Here is a 17,571-nt window from a genome sequence, read left to right on the forward strand (position 1 = left end):
ATTGAAGGAGAGAACTAAACAGGTTGCCTCTTTAGGCCCAGTTTTGTATAAGAGAACTCATATGACAAAGGTGCTGCCTGTTTTATTCCCTGGACATAGTTAGCAGCAGTTCTTTGCATATTCAACACCTACATTGAAGCTCTAAACCACACATGCTAATCTAGAAGTAAGACCCATGGAATAAAAGTAGGCACATTTAGCTGAAATGCAGGTGCTGGTCTTGTAACCTGCTGTCACCATGAGCTTGGAAAAGTTACCTTTCTCACCACAGTTCCCAGAATCCCCAGCAAGGATAGACAAGTTCCATAATGAAAGTCCAAAAAATAGCCCTTTCCCAGCTGATCTCTGGGTAGCTTCTCAAAAAGACCAAACTTGCAGGGGCCCAGACCTCAGGTCTAGCCCTAGTAGCACTTTTTTCCTCACCTTTTTTTATAATGCTTGGTAAGGTAGAAGGCAGTAGAAAAGAGGATGACTGTATTGCTGCTACTATTTGCCATCAAGTGGACTCTCACTTATGGTGATCCTATGAATGACAGACCTCCAAGATCCCCAGTAACCAACTTCCCTGCTCAGGTCTTCCACATTCAGGGCTGTGGCTTCTTTGACTGAGTCAATCCATCTGTGATGTGGTCTTTTCCTACTGCCTTCCACTTAACCAAGAATTATCTCCTTTTCAAACAAGTCACATGATCTCATGATATGTCCAAAGTACAACAGTCTCAGTTTAATCATTTTGGCTTCTAGGGAGAGTTCAGGCTTAATTTGCTCTAGGACCGACTACACTGCAGTCCACAGTATCTGTAGAACTCTTCTCTAGCACCACATTTCAGATGAGTTGATTTTTCCCTTGTCAGTTAGTTTTCTTCACTGTTCTGTTTTCACAACCCAGATCTAAATAAGGAAGCCACTGCCATCAGCTTGCAAGACCTGAGCAGGGCAATTGAGGACAGGGTGTCTTGGGGGTCACTCATTCATAATATCACCATTACCCAAAGCCCATTTGATGGCAATTGGCACCAAAACCTTTAACAGTTTCTGAACAACTTTTCATCCTTCCCTTTCAGGGTATATAAATCTTCTAAGGGCACATCCGGACTGATTGAAAAGTCCCTAATTTTTGTTCTTTCTGATTTTATAGTGGGTTAAAATAAGCAGAGCCCGGAATCTGATACAAAAAGTCACTGAATGTACCAGGAAAATATTTTGGAAGAAACAAAATGTGTATGGGTCTCTAATGATACAGGGATGGGGATTGTAAGGCCCTCCAGATATTGGAGTCCAGTGGTGGGGGATGGTGGGAGCTGTAGAATTACAACCACTGGAGAGGCAGAAGTTATCCACTTCTGCTCCATTAAAGTGTATGGGAGGAGGAACAGAAATAACAGTAGCAGCAATAATAATGCCACTATCTCCACCAATTGACAGACATAGCTATGACAGTCTGGAAGAGTAGTATGCAAAGGGATCTTACAGCACCTTTAAGAGTAACTGAAATGGATAAGTTGGTAGCATGAGTTTTCCTAGACTTGATCTACTTCCTCAGATGCATTTGGTGATATGATAGCCCTGTTTAAATATTTGAAAGGATGTCATATCGAGGAGGGAGCAAGCTTGTTTTCTGCTGTTCCAGAGAACAGGCCCCGGAACAATGGATGCAAGCTACAGGAAAAGAGATTCCACCTCAACATTAGGAGGAACTTCCTGACAGTAAGGGCTGTTCGGCAGTGGAACACACTCCCTCGGAGTGTAGTGGAGTCTCCTTCCTTGGAGGTCTTTAAGCAGAGGCTAGATGGCCATCTATTGGGGGTGCTTTGATTGGATTTCCTGCATGGCAGGGGGTTGGACTGGGTGGCCCGTGCGGTCTCTTTCAACTCTATGATTCTCTGATTCTATGGTAGAGTGGAAAGCCAGGGGCAAATGAGAAAGGGCACTTTCCCTCTTGCTCAGCAGCTGTAACAGACCCTAAATGGGCCCTCTGGAAGCTGCAGCAATGCCTCCCACAGCTGTAGTGGCTGTTGCAGGGGCAGCTGTCTTTGGGGTCTGCGGTGGCTGCAGCCACACTGTATCCTAAAAGCCTTTGAGGGGGCCTGCAATAGTCTGGCCAGACTGGGGTGGGGAGGGCAGGACAGATCGCTCCCCTCACACCGAATGACACCTACCTGAGGGATGCCACTGAGCAGGAGGATGGATGTTGCCTAAATCCAAGGTGAGTCAATAATCATACTTGAATACTGGGATGTAGTGGGGGAGCCAAAAAGAAGATGTAATAAACTGGCCAAGAGGCTGGGGGTGAGGTTAAAGGTAAAGTATAAGTAAAGGTATTCCCTGTTGACAAGGTTGTCAAATTGTGTCCAACTGCAGGGAGCAGTGCTCATCTCTGTTACTAAGCCAATGTTGTCAGAGACTACTCTGTGCTCATGTGGCCACCATGATTGCACAGAACAACAGCCGTTACCTTCCCACCAAAGTGGCACCTATTTATCTCCTTGCATTTGCATGCTTTCGAACTGCTAGGTTGGCAGAAGCTGAGACTATTGATGGGAGTTCACCCCATCATGCGGCACCTGGGCCTCAAATTGCCAACCTGCTGATTTTCCAATCAACAGAGTCAGTGTCTTAATCACTTGAGCCATCGGGTGAGGTTAGCTACTATTATAACCTGTGGACAGGGAGACCAGAGGTCCTCCTTTTCCAGGACACATCCTCCATTTCCTCCTCCTGTCTAGGAGGAATTCCAAAATGAGGAAGAGGAAGAAGCATGCATTTCTCTTTCTAGAGAGCTCCTGCAGCACCCCTGAGGCCAAGCGGAAGAAAGAACTTGGCAGCAGTAGACTTCCTCAAGATGTATTTGGACCAAAGGCGGACTCAATGTGGACCAAAGACCAAATGCGTCTGAGGGAGTAGACTTCAGTCTAATACGGAAGGCTCCTGCTGCCAACCTCTTTCTTTTGCTTGCTCTCAGGGGTGCTGTAGGATTGCTCTGTGTACTTGTTCTACAGACTGACATGGCTATGTCTTTGAATGATATTTCTAGGGACTTTATCACATGGGGAAAATTGGGAGGTTAACCAAAGGTTAATCCAGGGTCATCCAAGGCATTTCACGTAATCTTGCAAAAGATTTTCAAACAATGTTGCATGCAAATGGAAGGCGATCCAAATGCAATTGTGTGACATCTCAGGAATGGCTGAATTTGGAAAAATATTGAATTTATAAATCCTTTTCCACTGTGAATTCGCAATCAATTTGCAAGTGTGTTAGTATGAAATGCATCTTCAGTTTGGCTGTGGGATTACTGTCGGCCATGGCATCCTGCCCTTCCTGAGCATCTGCAAATGTGCTAATGGGAAATCAAGAAGCCGATGGGTACCTATCACGGGGCGGGATTACTTGCATTCGCACTGCTTTCCCTTCCGGATGGATGCTGTTTTTGTCTGTGCGTGTGATAAGTTACAACTTATTTTCAGACTCTTTTCTCCTTCTTTCCTCTGTGTGAAAGGGATTTTTTGTGTTTTCTTCAGTTTACATGGAAGGGTTGATTCTGTGGCTGGCATCCTCCAAGGAGGCTGGCATGGAAGAGAGGGGGGTAGGTGTGTCTCTCTGGGTAATATATACCCACATACTGTGTGACCCTGGGTTGGGAAGAGTGATTTCCTTCTTAATCTGTGGATGGTTGTGTTGTTGCTGTGTCTGCTGGGATTCAAGCCCCTGGCCCTGGCTGGTTTCCCCTTGCGTCCCCCTTTGGCCATGCCTTGTTCCATTGCAATGCCTGTGCCCAGCGCAGCCCTCCTCCTCCTCCTCCTCTTCCTCTTCCTCTGGGGCTTGGCGCTGGGCCGGGCTCCGTCCAGCAGAGGAGGAGGAGGAGGAGGAAGGCCTGGGAGGCGGAGGAGGCGAGGGAGCGGGAGGCTGCCGGGCGACGAGAGAAGGAAGGGCGCCGAAGGAGCCAGGAGAGGAGGAGGAGGAGGAAGGAGGAAGGGGCTGGCGAGAGGGGCGCCTTGCCCGGGGGCACCGGGGCCGGAGGGATGCCCCTTGGAGGGCTGGCCCACTGCTAGCCCCTCTTCTGCCCGGGGAAGGTGCTGCATGGCCCGGCCATGGAGGTGGTGGACGAGACGGAGGCGCTGCAGCGCTTCTTCGAAGGTGAGTGCTCCCTGGGAGAAGGTCCCTGGAGGGGAAGGGCCTTTTCCCGGACACGGCTGCCCTCCCTCCCCCCCTCAAGCCTTGAGCAGGAAGGGGACGCAGGGGCTTCCCCTTTGGGGGGCATACTCCATTGCCCCCTCCCTCCCTCCAGGTCCTCCATCTCCAGGCGCCCTGGCCTCCTTTGGGGTGACTTAGGAGACAGTTCTGAGGGGCTTCTTGGCCGAGAGAGGAGAGCCTGCTGGGGCTGCCTTGGAAAGCCCGTGCGGGCAGGGAGCCTTGGCCTTGGAGGGGCGGGGAAGGGGCTGTGGGGAGGCCCCGGGCCATTTCAGGCCATCAGCACAGGCTCCGAGCGAAGTTTCCACCAAGGAGCCACGGGGGAGTTTGTCTTGTGCTCCGCCTGGGAAGAGGGATTGGGGAGAGAGGGCCCTGGCCAAGGCTGGCTTGCTCCCTGGGACGGGGGCTGTGGGCCTGAAAGCCTCTCTCTCATGCACACACTTCAGTCCCTGGCAGATATGACCATTGGTCCTCCCCAGAACTTGGACCTGCCTGAGGAGCCCCAGTGCATCTGAGGAAGTAGGCTGAAGTCTATGAAAACTCCTGCTGCCAATTCCTTTCTCACAGTTAGCTGCAAAAGTACTAAAAGTTCTCTCTCTGCATGCCTGAGAAGGCCTTGTCTACTTCGTTTGTCAGACAAAGAGGGCTCCCGGATCTATACTGATCTTCTATTCAGAGCCACCTTAGTCTGTAGAATCGGTACATAGTCCAGTTGCATCTGAGGAAGTAGACAATCTATGAAAGCTCATGCTGCCACCTCTTTCTTTCAGTTTAGTCTCAGCGGTGCTACAAGATCTGTACATACTGTTTTTTAAAAAGAATCTATATTGATCTATTTCATGTTTATGCCGCCTTTCTTCCAGAAAGGGACCCAAGGTGGTTCACAAATAAAAACATTTTTTAAAACTTGACAGTAATGGTTTTTAAACAATTAAAAACATAAAACAAAATCAGTATAGAATTGTGTATGTTAAAAAAACCAACCCCAAACCATAACTACAACAACGCACTCCTCATATAACACACACACACTCCGTATGATAATGTATTAAAAGCCTGCCTGAATAAAACCATTTTTGCTTGCCAGTGAAAGGAAAACACGGGAGGAAGCATCTAACCCATTGGGGCATCCCGTTTTTTCTCGTTCAAGGCTTTGTTCCTTTCTGATATCCTTATCTTATCCTCTTTCCGCGTTGCCCCTCACCTGTCTCCCAGTATTATGTTGTTGTTACAGAGCTTAGTTGTTAGCAGCTGTTTGTGGGCCCAATCTTGGTGGGAGAACGGTACATAAAAATAAACTCTCCTGCCTTTCCTGTGGCGCATACTCCAGGAGTTATCTAGGTTTGAACTCATACCCCAAAGTCACCCCTTTGGCAAGAGGTTGCCTTGAATCCCAAGCTATGCGCTGTAGACTATGCTGTACAATTCTTCCTTCCTAAAGATGATTCTAGGAAAGACCACAAGGGACCTAGGAATGAATTTCCCATGAATTAATAGTCAAAAGTCTATTTTTTTGTAAATTATTATGAAGTTCCTGTGCACAGTTCTTCTTACCTGCATCCCACTGTGTAACCATGAGGCTACCATATTTTGGGATTGTATACATGACTTTTTCTGTTGTTGGTCTCTCAACTTTGCAGCCATTGCAGCCCACAGAAAACCTCAGGTCCATTCCTCTCCCTCTTTGAGCAGTTCTGCACATTGTATTGTGGGAAGCTTGTCTTTGCCACAGACCACACGGAACTGTGGTCAGTTCGGTTTCTCTTAATGTACTCATAGAAGTACATGCATCAAACAAGTTTGTGGTGTTCATATTTTGATGGGTACAGTATTTCAGATGCACACCTTAAAAAAAATTCTCAAGGGATAGTTTTCTTAGTCTGCGGCAGAAAAAACAACAAGGAGTCCTGTACCATCATAAAGACTTTATTATGGCATGAGCTTATATTGATTCAGGTCTTTTGCCAGAACGCATTTGTTAGTCTTTAAGGTGCCACAAGACGCGTGTTTTAAAATACACTGTGTAAAATGGATCATGCATTAAGGATTGCTAAATGGCATATTAACTGTGTTTGAATTTCCTGACTTTTTTATTTTATTGTAATATAGCTACAGGCAAAGTCTAATGTGTTGAAGTGTTGTAGTGCTCCAGATCTACGTTACTACCACCACCTATCTCCACTCAGCTGTTTTCACTGACCTTACAGGAGGAAAATGTATTATTTACTGTTTTTCACTCTGAAAAGCTAAGGAGCTTTGAGTGCAATAGCTATCCTTTGAACTCTTTATAAGATGTTAAGTCCTCGGCTGAGCTTGGGAAACATAGCTTGTCTTACCTTTGTGAATCTCTCCCTGCAAAAGATCTTTGTCTTTTATTAACTTCCTTTCTACGTTTGTTTTGTGTGCATGTTTCTTTTCTTAGTCCTTCCATTTCTCTCTCCAGTCTTTGATTATTCTTGCTTTAACATTTCCATTCACCCTTCTGACAGTATCTATTTAGGGTTGTAGCATAGCTGCAATTTAGGATTGCAACTCTATATTTACCAATGGCATTAACCTCTAAACAGGCATCTATAGGGCTGCACTGCTATTTTGCTGAGGATGTTTCCCCTCCTGTCACATTTTCAATTGTGATAAAATCCAGAATTTCAGATCTAGCTGCTTTTACCCTATTTATCCTATTGCAAAAAGGAAAAGAGTAGGGAGAAATCACATAGGGTTGTCCTACATAATTCTTCAGGTACACATTCTTTCTGCTTCGGTTGTTCACAGGCAGAATGGCAGTATAATGTTCCCATGGGTCAGGCTAATGCAGTGATCAAATCTGGCATCACTTTTTACTTTGCTTTTAAATTTCAGTGTCTTGTGATCAGATCTTGGAAACTAATTTTTTGCACTGCAACCTGTAGAATCCACCAGCTCAACTCGCAATGTCAGTTTTCTCATACAGAGTTGATATGGTAGGTGAACTAGAATGTGGAAATGACAAGGAGCACTGTAAAAGAATCATTTGTGGATGTTTATAGAAGAGAAAGAGTTCATCATCATCAACAACAACGGCCAGTGTGCCTAAACTACAGTCTACTGTTCAGCAAGCGATCTGTTGTATTTGTAGCACTCAAATGAAACATAGCCACAGCGAGTATAACCCAGGAAGCCTCCAATTCATATCTCATACACTTCCCAGTCTTCTTGGATTGCCAGCCGTAGTTTCATTTTCATGGTGAATATGTATGCAGCACCCATTTTGAGAGTTCTCCCCCAAGGCATATTTACATAGTTTGGAAGGACGCAAGCCTAGAAAAGGAAAAGCTGGTCATTCAGTAATTTAAGCTGATTTGAAGTTAATCTCTTGTGAAGCTCCTTTATTTCTTGAAATTTATTAATACATTTATTAATACATATTAAGATATAAACTGATCACTAGGTAGTTTTATTGGAGGATTTGTCATTGTTGTTGTTCACACAGCTCCTTGTTTGAGCCACGTTCCAATGGTACAGTAGTTGCATTCCCAAAGTCCCTGTCTATTAGGGATAGCCTATAGTATCAGATCTTCCAAAATTTCCTTTTTGGTTTCCCCAGCTATATATCCATGGAGTTATTGTGCTTCACTTTGAAGAGGGGTTGTGTATTGTTAAAAGCTATGTAACAGGGAGACATTTGGCAAATGTTGGTTACCTTAAAAAGCCAAAGGAATGAATTGATGCAAAACCTCATCAGGTAAAGTTTCTTGCCTGAAATGCAAAATGAAAAGTATCAGATGTTGGCAATTTGGCTTAATTCCATTACAATACAGCTTTATACATATTACTCAGAAGTGTAAGGCCCACAGAGTTCAATGGGGTTTACTCCCAAGTAAGTAAACCCCATTGGATTTCAGCCTTAGGGTTTGATTTTGTTCCCTTGACCTACTTGCTGTGAGTGTAGGTTATATCTTCCAAATTCTACCTTCTAAGGAAATAGTTTTGAGTTTTGCCAAATGCTACTAATCCGTATATTGCCAAATTGAAATACTGTGTTTCTCTTTCTTTTGTGCTGATGATGGAGATTATGACAAGTAGGACATTTTTAGCCTCTGCAAGTCACTGAGTTATATAATTTTCTTTTCTGAGTGTGTGAATTCCACGAAGGCTTGAAGAATGGCACGTTGTTTCTCATGCATTGTATTTTTTTATTTGTTAGATTTGAACTGGGATTGTTGCTGTACATTGAGAATGAGAGGGAAATGTTTAGCAAAATAAAATAAATAAAGACGATGTGTAGAGAGCTGCTGAAGTGGAATACCTGCTCACTTTAATATACTCACATCTTTCTTGCACTAATCTCACTTTATGAGACATTCAGATGACAGGTTTTCCAAAAAGATCTTTTAACTTTGTTGGGATAAATGTTTATGCCTATGTTTAAATTATGCTGGGTGTTCAGTAGGACCACTTGTTGAGACCCTTGACATGTGGTTTCAGTAATACGCTGTGCAACTCAATGTGTAGGCTTTGTAGAATGAAGCTGTTCTGATAAGTAATGTTTAAGCTGGACTTTGTGTTTCTCAAGCCTATTTAAAATAAAGTTTATATTGTCTAGAATAAATGCTTGTTTTATAAATGACTTCTATAGTACAACATTCACAATTGACATATTTCAGATAAGGAAACCTTTCCTGTATGACTTAGGAAAACAATCTGTATGCTATTCAGGCTCATTCAGCTACTGTGCCTTGTCCTGGACAGTCCCAGAAAGTTTATGAGCATCCTTTTGTGCTCAGTCTCGCTCTCCTAAACCACCTTTCATTTTATTTATATCCTTCCTTTCTCCTGGGCTGCTGGCACACTGCAGAATTAAGTGCCATGGCTCCATCCTATGGAATCTTGACATCTGTAGTTTGTTGGGGACACCTGAGTTCTCTGCTAGAGAAGGCTAAATATCTCACAAAACTACAAATTCCAGAATTCCATAGCATTGAGTCATGGCAGTTAAAGCTGTGTCAGACTTTATTCATTCTGCAGTGTAGATGCAGCCCTAGCCTGAGACCGAAGACAGTTCACAACATAGATTACAACAAAATACTTCTAGAAACTACCAGGTACAAAAAAGTAAATAAAATGTTCTAATAAAATTTTGAATGTCAGCCAGTGTGGTATAATGATTTGAGTGCTGGCCTATGACTCGGGTTCAAATCCCCACTGGGCCATAGAAACCCACTTGATCTTGGGCAAGTCACACTCTCTCAGCCTCAGAGGAAAGGAAGAGACAAAAGTCAACCCACCTCTGAAGAAATCTTTCCAATAAACCCCAATGATAGGTTTGCCTTAGGGTCACCAGAAGTCAAAAATGACTTGAAGGCACATAACAATAAAAATTTAAAACTTTTAAAAAGAAATTTAAAACATAAACTGATGATAAATGTAGGGTACTGCCATCTCATTAACAGCCCTTCTGGAGCAACCAGTTAATAGCACAAATCTGGTCTAAATAAAAAAGTATTTCCTGTTGGCAGAAGAACTGCAGAGAGGGGGCCAGCCCAGGCTGCCATGAGGGGCAGTTTCACATTCTGGAGGCAGCCACAGAGAAGACCCTTGCTCTCCTCAATGTTAGGGGACAAACATTCAGATTGCAAGATTTGTATTTATGAAAAGACTCCATAGTAAAACAAGTAACTTGGTAGAATTCACAGTAGATGGGGTAATCTTGGGGAATATGGAGTGGATTCAAATCTTGCAGCAAATTTTGCACCCTTTGAATGTGATTAAGATCAAAAAGGAGCATTCACGTTAATGATCACCTTTCTGAGGTCTCAAACTGCCAACCTGGTTTAAATTTGGTTGTTCAAGCAAACAAGATCAGTCACATTTATCTCAACAAAGCAAACAAATATAAACAAACATATGGCTATTTTTTCACAAAAATATGTATCACATGGACACACACTTTCCACTGCCTTCCCAACAACTTGCCTAGAGAGATAGTGGGCTTTCCGTTTCTTTTTAGGCACAGGTTGTATAGCCATTTGTAGGGATGCTGGAGTTGCATTTAACATCACTTTTCCTATACTGAGCAGATGACCTCCAAAACATTTCCCAACTCTATGATTTGGAGTGGACATTACCACCAAACAGTGAAGAAGTAGCTCTGTCCTTCTTGACATTAGAAACTGGATTCAGGACAACAAGACGTTTTTGTCTACCTTTTTTTGCTCTCTGTGGAGATCAGAATCAGCACTGAATGCAGTCTACAGCATCACAGCAGGAAAGTCTCCAATCTGGTGTCTTCCAGGAATTGTTATTCAGTGGTATATACTGCCTCTGAATATGGAGGCTCTCTTAGACACCTTGGTCAATAATTATTTAAACATTCTCCCTTCTTCAAAGCCTGATATAAGACACAATTGTTGTGTGCCTTCAGGTTGGTTCTGGCTTATGGCAATCCAAAGGTGAATCTACAGTGGGGTTTTCTTGGCAGAATTGTCATTGCCTTTTTCTAAGGCCAAGAGAGTGTGACATGCCATGGTCATCCAGTGGGTATCTGAGTGAGTGGGGATTTGAACTATGGTCTCCAGAATCCTAGTCCAACACTCAAATGACAACTGCACACTGGATCTAAGATAAAACAATACATGAAAATACCAAAACAAAGCAACAGAGACATATTATGAGCCCAGTTTTTAAAAAAGCAATTAAAGACACAGAAATTAAAAAGTCTGGACAAATAATAAAAAAGTCATTGCCTGGCACGAAAAAGACAGTGATATTGATCCCAGGTGAGCATATGAAGGGAGTAAGTATTTATATATAGTATTTGTATACCATTTGATGTAATGAAATCTCTTAAGTGATTTGCAGTATAAAAACAATACAAACCAATTTAAAACGATGTTAAGAAACAACTAATATTCATAAATGACTCCTCTGTTTCAGTTTTGTTCCACCAAGACTGCTTGGCCCTCTTTTAGACTATGACACATGGTCTTTGTGACACGTGGTTCCAGTTCATTGGAGGCCAGCCACCATTTTCAGGCAAAGACAAACTATTCACCATGACCATCCCTGTTTTTAGAGACTGAGCTTCAATTTATTAGCCCTCTTCTAATACTTTTCTGAATCTTTGCACCTGTTTAACACTGGTGGCAAATGTAGCCTCCATGAATATAACCTGTTTAAAGTAAAGCCTTTTGAGGTAGTTTTACAACATTTGTGATACTTCATTCCATAGTATAGGGATGAAAAGAATATTCAAAAATATTCACAAAATGGTTGAAAAACATGTTTTTTGAGTGTTGAGAATCTCTGATGAAAAGAATACTGGACTGGTGAGGATCTTCCTTGTTCAGGGTTTATTCTATGCAAAATCTGCATGTGGCTGTTTTGCATAAAAAATATTTGCTACACAGAAAACAGCATTTTTGAACAGTAGATAATATTTCTGCACAGAAATATTATTTCTTGTACAGAAGAAATAAATAAGAAATAAATATTAAGTGTTATATTTGGGAATTTATTCTGTTCAAAATTTGCATGTGTTTGATTTGCATTGGTTAGGAAACAGTATTTTTCATGCAGCAAGTATTTCTGTGTAGAAATATTATTTTCTGCACGGAAAATGCTGCTTCCTACATAGAAAATGCTGTTTTATATATATAGAACAACCATGTACAAATTTTGCATGAAGTAGCACAGAATTGCAAATAGGCTTCAAAAACTGTTTTCTTGCAGTGGGGAAAAATGGTTAACATTACTTGTTGCTTTATTTAAGAAGAAACTTAGTGAAGAATTACATCTCTATCATAGTATGCATGGGATGATATAGGACCTCCTGTTTATGTTCAGCCCACGGTCAATCAAATTAAAGATGTATACCTCTGTGTGTCAAATTGTATTATAAGGTTGATTCTGAAAGAAATAATATTAACTCCCATTTGGAAGAATCATAATTTATTCCGTCACATCAGTCTCCACCAGCATTGCGCAATGTAGACCATGCAGTGAGAAGATCTGATCAAGATGGTGCAGCAAGTATGATGTTGAGGACCATCTCCTGTACTCCCTCCATGGTGAAAATTTCAGCTTGGAAAAGTTCTATGCTGTGTGAAGAGTTTTAGGAGTTTTTGTAGTCACCCAAAGTACTTTTCGAGTTCTGTTTGGGGTGAAGTGATAGCAAACAAAGAGATCCTGGGCTGTGGTAATCACAGGCTTTGGGAGATTCTTCCCATTACAACAATTTCCTTGAATTTCCCCTCTAATACATGTTGATGGAACCAACCCATGCAAATTGCCAGTCCTTTTCTGAATAGAATTATACATTTGGACATTGCTACTTTTGGTGACAGAGAGTTTGACAGGGCAACCATGTGCTGCGTTTGGGGGGGGGGGGGAGAGAACGTTGGTTGTCTAAAACTGAATGCCTGTTAAGAATTTGTTTATGGTTATTTATTATTTATTAAGAGTATTGTAATTATAGTAATTTCCTCATAAGTCAATTACGATGAAATAATTTCATGCATTTCATTAGGTCACCATAAACTGAATTTTTATCCCATTCATTCTACGCATATAATTCTGTTTTTCATGTGGAATACCCATGTGTTCCTTATGGTCCACATTTCTGGCCCAGACTGTTGTATGGTAAAAGATTAAAGATGGGATTTTGGGCATCTAGCACTTCACTAAATGCTTTCAAGAGAGTTGTGGGTTGTGGTTGTTGAATGGATATTGACCATCTTTAGACAATAATACTGTAAATACTCCTGTATAAGTCTAGAAATTTTAGTCAGAACATTGATAAAAAAAACTGAGTTGACTTATTCATGGGTCAATGTAAGTACTTTAACTCTCTCTCTCTATATATATATATGTATATATGGAACCATCCCTGGTGAAAGGCAAGACTGTAATCTGTCCTGGAAGCACTGACCCGCTCTCTGTTCTCTCATCTATCCAGCCTTTAGGGTGAGCATAAACAGTTATGCCTATTGGATTTTTGTAAGTTCTTCGGCATTGTTTTCCTTTGTTTCATCCTTTAGATCCTTTGTTGCATGCCCCTGAATTTTACCCTAGACTTATCCATGGGTCATATCTATCCAGAACCTACCCTCAAATTATTCATGAGGTTGAACTGTAGTTGAGTATATATCATAGACTATATGCTCTCTGACATTTTTCCTTTTTACTCTTCAGCCTTTTTGAATTTAAAAAATGTTCCTACTCATCTTCCTTCCTAGGTAACCAGGCTCAAAACAGTATCTGCCTCCTATGTAACTTTTAACAGTTAGGCCCAAAGAAGGAGTTTTTAAAGATGTAACATGATGCCGGGACAAAAATAAAAATAAATCACCTGCTAAAATTTCACCTTCAGTACTAATCACTAAAGCAAGAGTGAGCAAAGTGTGGCCTTAGGGATCCCTATGTGCAGCCCCTGAAACCTTCCAAATCCCCCAATACCCCATTTTCATTTTAGGGAGCTAAGTTTGGGGGGCTGCCCCCAAATCAGACCCCCCAAACCCAAACTACCCACAGATGTGGCAGTTTGCTTCCTTCAATCCTCCTCCCCAAATCCTGAAGAAAAAAAAAACAACAAGAACAAACAGCCAAAATTCAACCAGATACCACTTTACTACCCCATTATATATAATGGGACTTAAGCATCCATGGATTTTGGTATCCATGAAGGGTCCTGGAACCAAATCCCAGTGGTTTCCAAGGGTCCACTGTACTTCAGGATTTGAATTTGCTCCGTAAAAGCTTCATGTGCATTTCTCAACTGAGTTGTTATAAAAAGGTCTATTAGTATTCCTAAACATCAAAGGAGAATTATTGATAAAAGGGCAGTGCAGGCTATCTTGGAATTGGACATGAATATTTCTGTTTTTCCTAACATGAACAGTTGACTAAGCCTTTGTGGTTGAACACACTGTCATTTGTCCTCCAGCCTAGTTCTGCTCAAAATATTGGTCTCTGGGCCGGCACCAGTCAATGAAGCATTGTCTGTCTGTGGGGTCTTTCCAGGAAACTATAAACGGTGATGATGATGATGATGATGATGATGAGTTTGGAATTTCCCATTCATTTCATCAGATAGTTTGAGAAGTACTGCTCTAGATCATTCATTGCTATTGAGTAGGGCTTCTTGGTCCCCATATAAATAGCATAGGTTCTGTCATGAAAATGCAGGTGAGGAAGTTACTAAAGGAATGGAATTACTGTAGATATATTGGCACCATTGCTCCCCTACATGGAATGATTGGCCTGTGTTTTTTTCTGTTTTGAAAAGGACCTGAGAGAACGACTTTCAAAATATTTCTGAGATCTATGAGATATTTAGTTTTCTACAGGAAGATGTTCCATTTATTGACAGGATAAGGAAAATATTGTATTGACCATGGCATCATAACCCTGTTCGAGATTAGCTCAACTTTGGGGAGTACTTACTGGCTGGTTGCCTAAGTTTTGACGAGAAACAATCTGAAGAAGAGGAATGTTTAGAGTGGTAAAGAGTGGTGTGTTTAAGGCTTTCACAGGGAAAGTCATGCCGTTAATTTTGGTCTGTCCATGGCGTTAAGGGAGTGTTTACATAGAGAGTTTGTATTTTATATCAAAGAGAAGGTGGGGAGTATTGGAGGTGGGGAGAACGGGGGGAGGGGGAAGGAGGAGCATGACCCTTGGCTGGCATTCCCTGGAAACCCTACCTTCCTTGCTGCCTAACACTCATGTAAGGAAAACAGTTACAACAGAGCTTAGCTATTCAGGATCCTGCTCACTCTCTTGGCTAATTTATGAGATAAGAGGTTGTTAAAGAATGTATATCGGGAAAGATGTGCAGAATAGCTTAAAAGGAAGAACAAATGTGTAGGGGGGTGGATGGAATCGGATGGGTGGCTTGGCAGCTTTTGGAGAAGTTTAATAGGGCAGAGAGAGGGTGATGGTAGATACAATTTAAAAAAAAACAGTGGAGGAAAGAAATGCAGAGAGATGAATAAGAAACTGCAATGTTTGTAAAACTGAAAGGGTTTCAGTTGCACCACTCCAGCCAAGAGTGAATTAAATTGATTAAATACAAAGAAACTATGTCTCTCCCTCATTTCAAAAGGTGGAAACGAAACTGCCTCCTTTCTTGAAAAATGTGTACCACATAGCAGTTGGGAATCTTGGCATGTAACTTGTTTTGTGGAGATTAAAGCAGATAAAGCACTTGGGTCTGTTCATACAAGCTGATTCTCTCCAGCAGTTACCTGTAATGAAATTTTTGCTTTTGCTACCTCCTGCTACTGCAGGTCAGGGAGTCTCTGAGATAGATGTATATATATCATAAACATGTTATCAGTACTGAAGATGAATGCTTAAGTCACAGGGTGAATTTTTTTCTGGAGTTATGTGGGTATTTTAAGGACAGGGATTTTTGTTTAGCAGTCAAGATCACTTGTTGGCTTTTGTGAACAAATTTGCTGAGCAGCTCAGGAACTAAGGATACTTCCAGTTGATCTTTTTATTGTGAAATTTTCCTACCTTGCTTGCAGAATTGTACAGAGGGTCCAGATTATTTGTATTTTTCCTGTGTTTTTACATTGCTTCTTCCAGATCTCTTCTTACCATAAAAGATTCATTGAAGAAGGAAAGACAGAATAGCTATGCAATGTTTTTTGATGGGCAGCCCATTTGGAAACACCTGTCCTAAACCTCTTGTAATATTTGAAAGTCCCACAGAAGCCAATGGCTTTAGAAGTATATACTACTAAAATTTACATTTGGAATAACTGGTTTTGTTTTTTGTCATGGAAATTAAGACTGACTATTTTAAGAAGGATATAGGAGTAGGAGTGGGTTCAGAGAAGGGCAGCAAGGATGCTAAAAGGTATGGAGAACAAAACATTTTTAAGTACTTCACAGGGATGAGATTACAGGTTTGTTTTCTGCTGTGCAGAGGGATGGATCAGATCAAATGATCTGAGGTTGGAGGAGAGTAGATTTTATGATTGAACATTAGAAGGAACTTCTTGACAGTGAGAGCAGTTCAGCAATGGAGCCAATTGCCTAGAGATGCGGTAGGGTCTCTTTCTCTGGACATCTTCAGAAAGAGGCTGGGCAGCTACCTGCTGCCAATGCTTTTGAGATCAGTCAGGTTACTACCTTGGAAACCTTTACGAAGGCTATTAAGATGGATCTCTTCTGGCAGGCCTTTCCAGACTAGAACATCCTTGCTGACCTGCTTCTCCCCCTTCCTTTTTCTCCCATTATCCCGCATCTTTATCTTTATTCTACCCAGACCCCACTTGAAACTCTTATTTCATTTTAATTGTTATTGTATATTAATGTTTTTAACTTCTTTTCTTGGTTTAATCTCCTTGAAGCATTTAATTATGTTTTTATGACTGGGGGGAGGGATGGGGATCTTGGAAATTTTAATGTATTCTCTTTTAACTGTATTTTGCTTTACTGTTGTAATCCCCTTGGATTCCTAGAGATTAAGCGGAATATAAATAATAATAATAATAATAATAAATTTATTATTATTATTATTATTATTATTATTATTATAGATCTTGCACCGAGCAGAAGGTTGGACTCAGTGGCCCATGAGGCTCACTCCAACTCCATAATTCTATTATTTTATCTCCAGTTCCAGTGGGTCAGAGCAAAGTCTTTCCGCATCTCATTTTTCCACCTTGATCATTTTAATGCCAAAATAACAGTGCACACTTATTCCATGTTAGGCACATCTTTATCACCAAGTTCAGAACCTCTGCTGAACATAAATGTAAGTTATCTGACAGTGGTTTCTTTTTTAAGTACATTGGCATTGGAATGTGCTAATACAAACTTTATATTTTGAAACTTGTCTAGGCTTTCCCCAAATATATTGATTAGAATTCTTATATTTATCATTCTTATTTGCTTCCAGGCGGCACATGCATCAACTAAGATACCAATGTGTACCTATGAGGGTGAGGCTCTAGTGACAGGATGTGAGGAAGAGCTAGTCAGGTACAGTTGAGCTGGAAAATGAGGCAATCTCGCAGTAAACTAGGAAGCAGCAGCAACAGTCAATTGTTGCAATGTCATTGAGGAGGGTGTCTCTTTATTTTATTTTATTTTATTTTATTTTATTTCAAGGATTTATATCCTGCCTTTCTCCCAAAATAGGAACTCTTTATATCCTCCTCAGTGAAAAAAGATTGGGATTGGGTACCTCGCTGCGAAGATGATGAGGGTAAACAAAGACTTGGGAGGATACATTCATATTTCCATAAGTAGGGATCTCTGTCAATCACACATATTCCAAGTTTCCTGTACCAGCTATATATATCTTGAATCATTTTGCCTGAAAATTATTTGGGATGTACATGATATCTCCTTTTTTGGTCAGGGAAACAGCTTCTACCTGCTTAGGGAGTA

At 41.4% G+C, this 17,571-nt stretch overlaps 1 protein-coding gene across 1 annotated transcript in view; it reads left to right on the top strand.

Moving 5' to 3' along the window:
* Positions 1-3,976: 3,976 nt before the first annotated feature.
* The window catches only part of MYRF (myelin regulatory factor), a 125,270-nt gene continuing 111,675 nt past the window's right edge, over positions 3,977-17,571 (top strand). Inside the window, exon 1 of the mRNA XM_089520752.1 lies at positions 3,977-4,137. Within this exon, the coding sequence (XP_089376878.1) occupies positions 4,092-4,137 (46 nt within the window). The 5' untranslated portion in view covers positions 3,977-4,091. The remainder of the gene's footprint in view (positions 4,138-17,571) is intronic.

The sequence above is a fragment of the Sceloporus occidentalis genome, unplaced genomic scaffold (assembly GCF_023333645.1).
Source record: "Sceloporus occidentalis isolate IW3139 unplaced genomic scaffold, rSceOcc1.0.p SCAF_4, whole genome shotgun sequence".
NCBI classification, from domain to species: domain Eukaryota; kingdom Metazoa; phylum Chordata; class Lepidosauria; order Squamata; family Phrynosomatidae; genus Sceloporus; species Sceloporus occidentalis.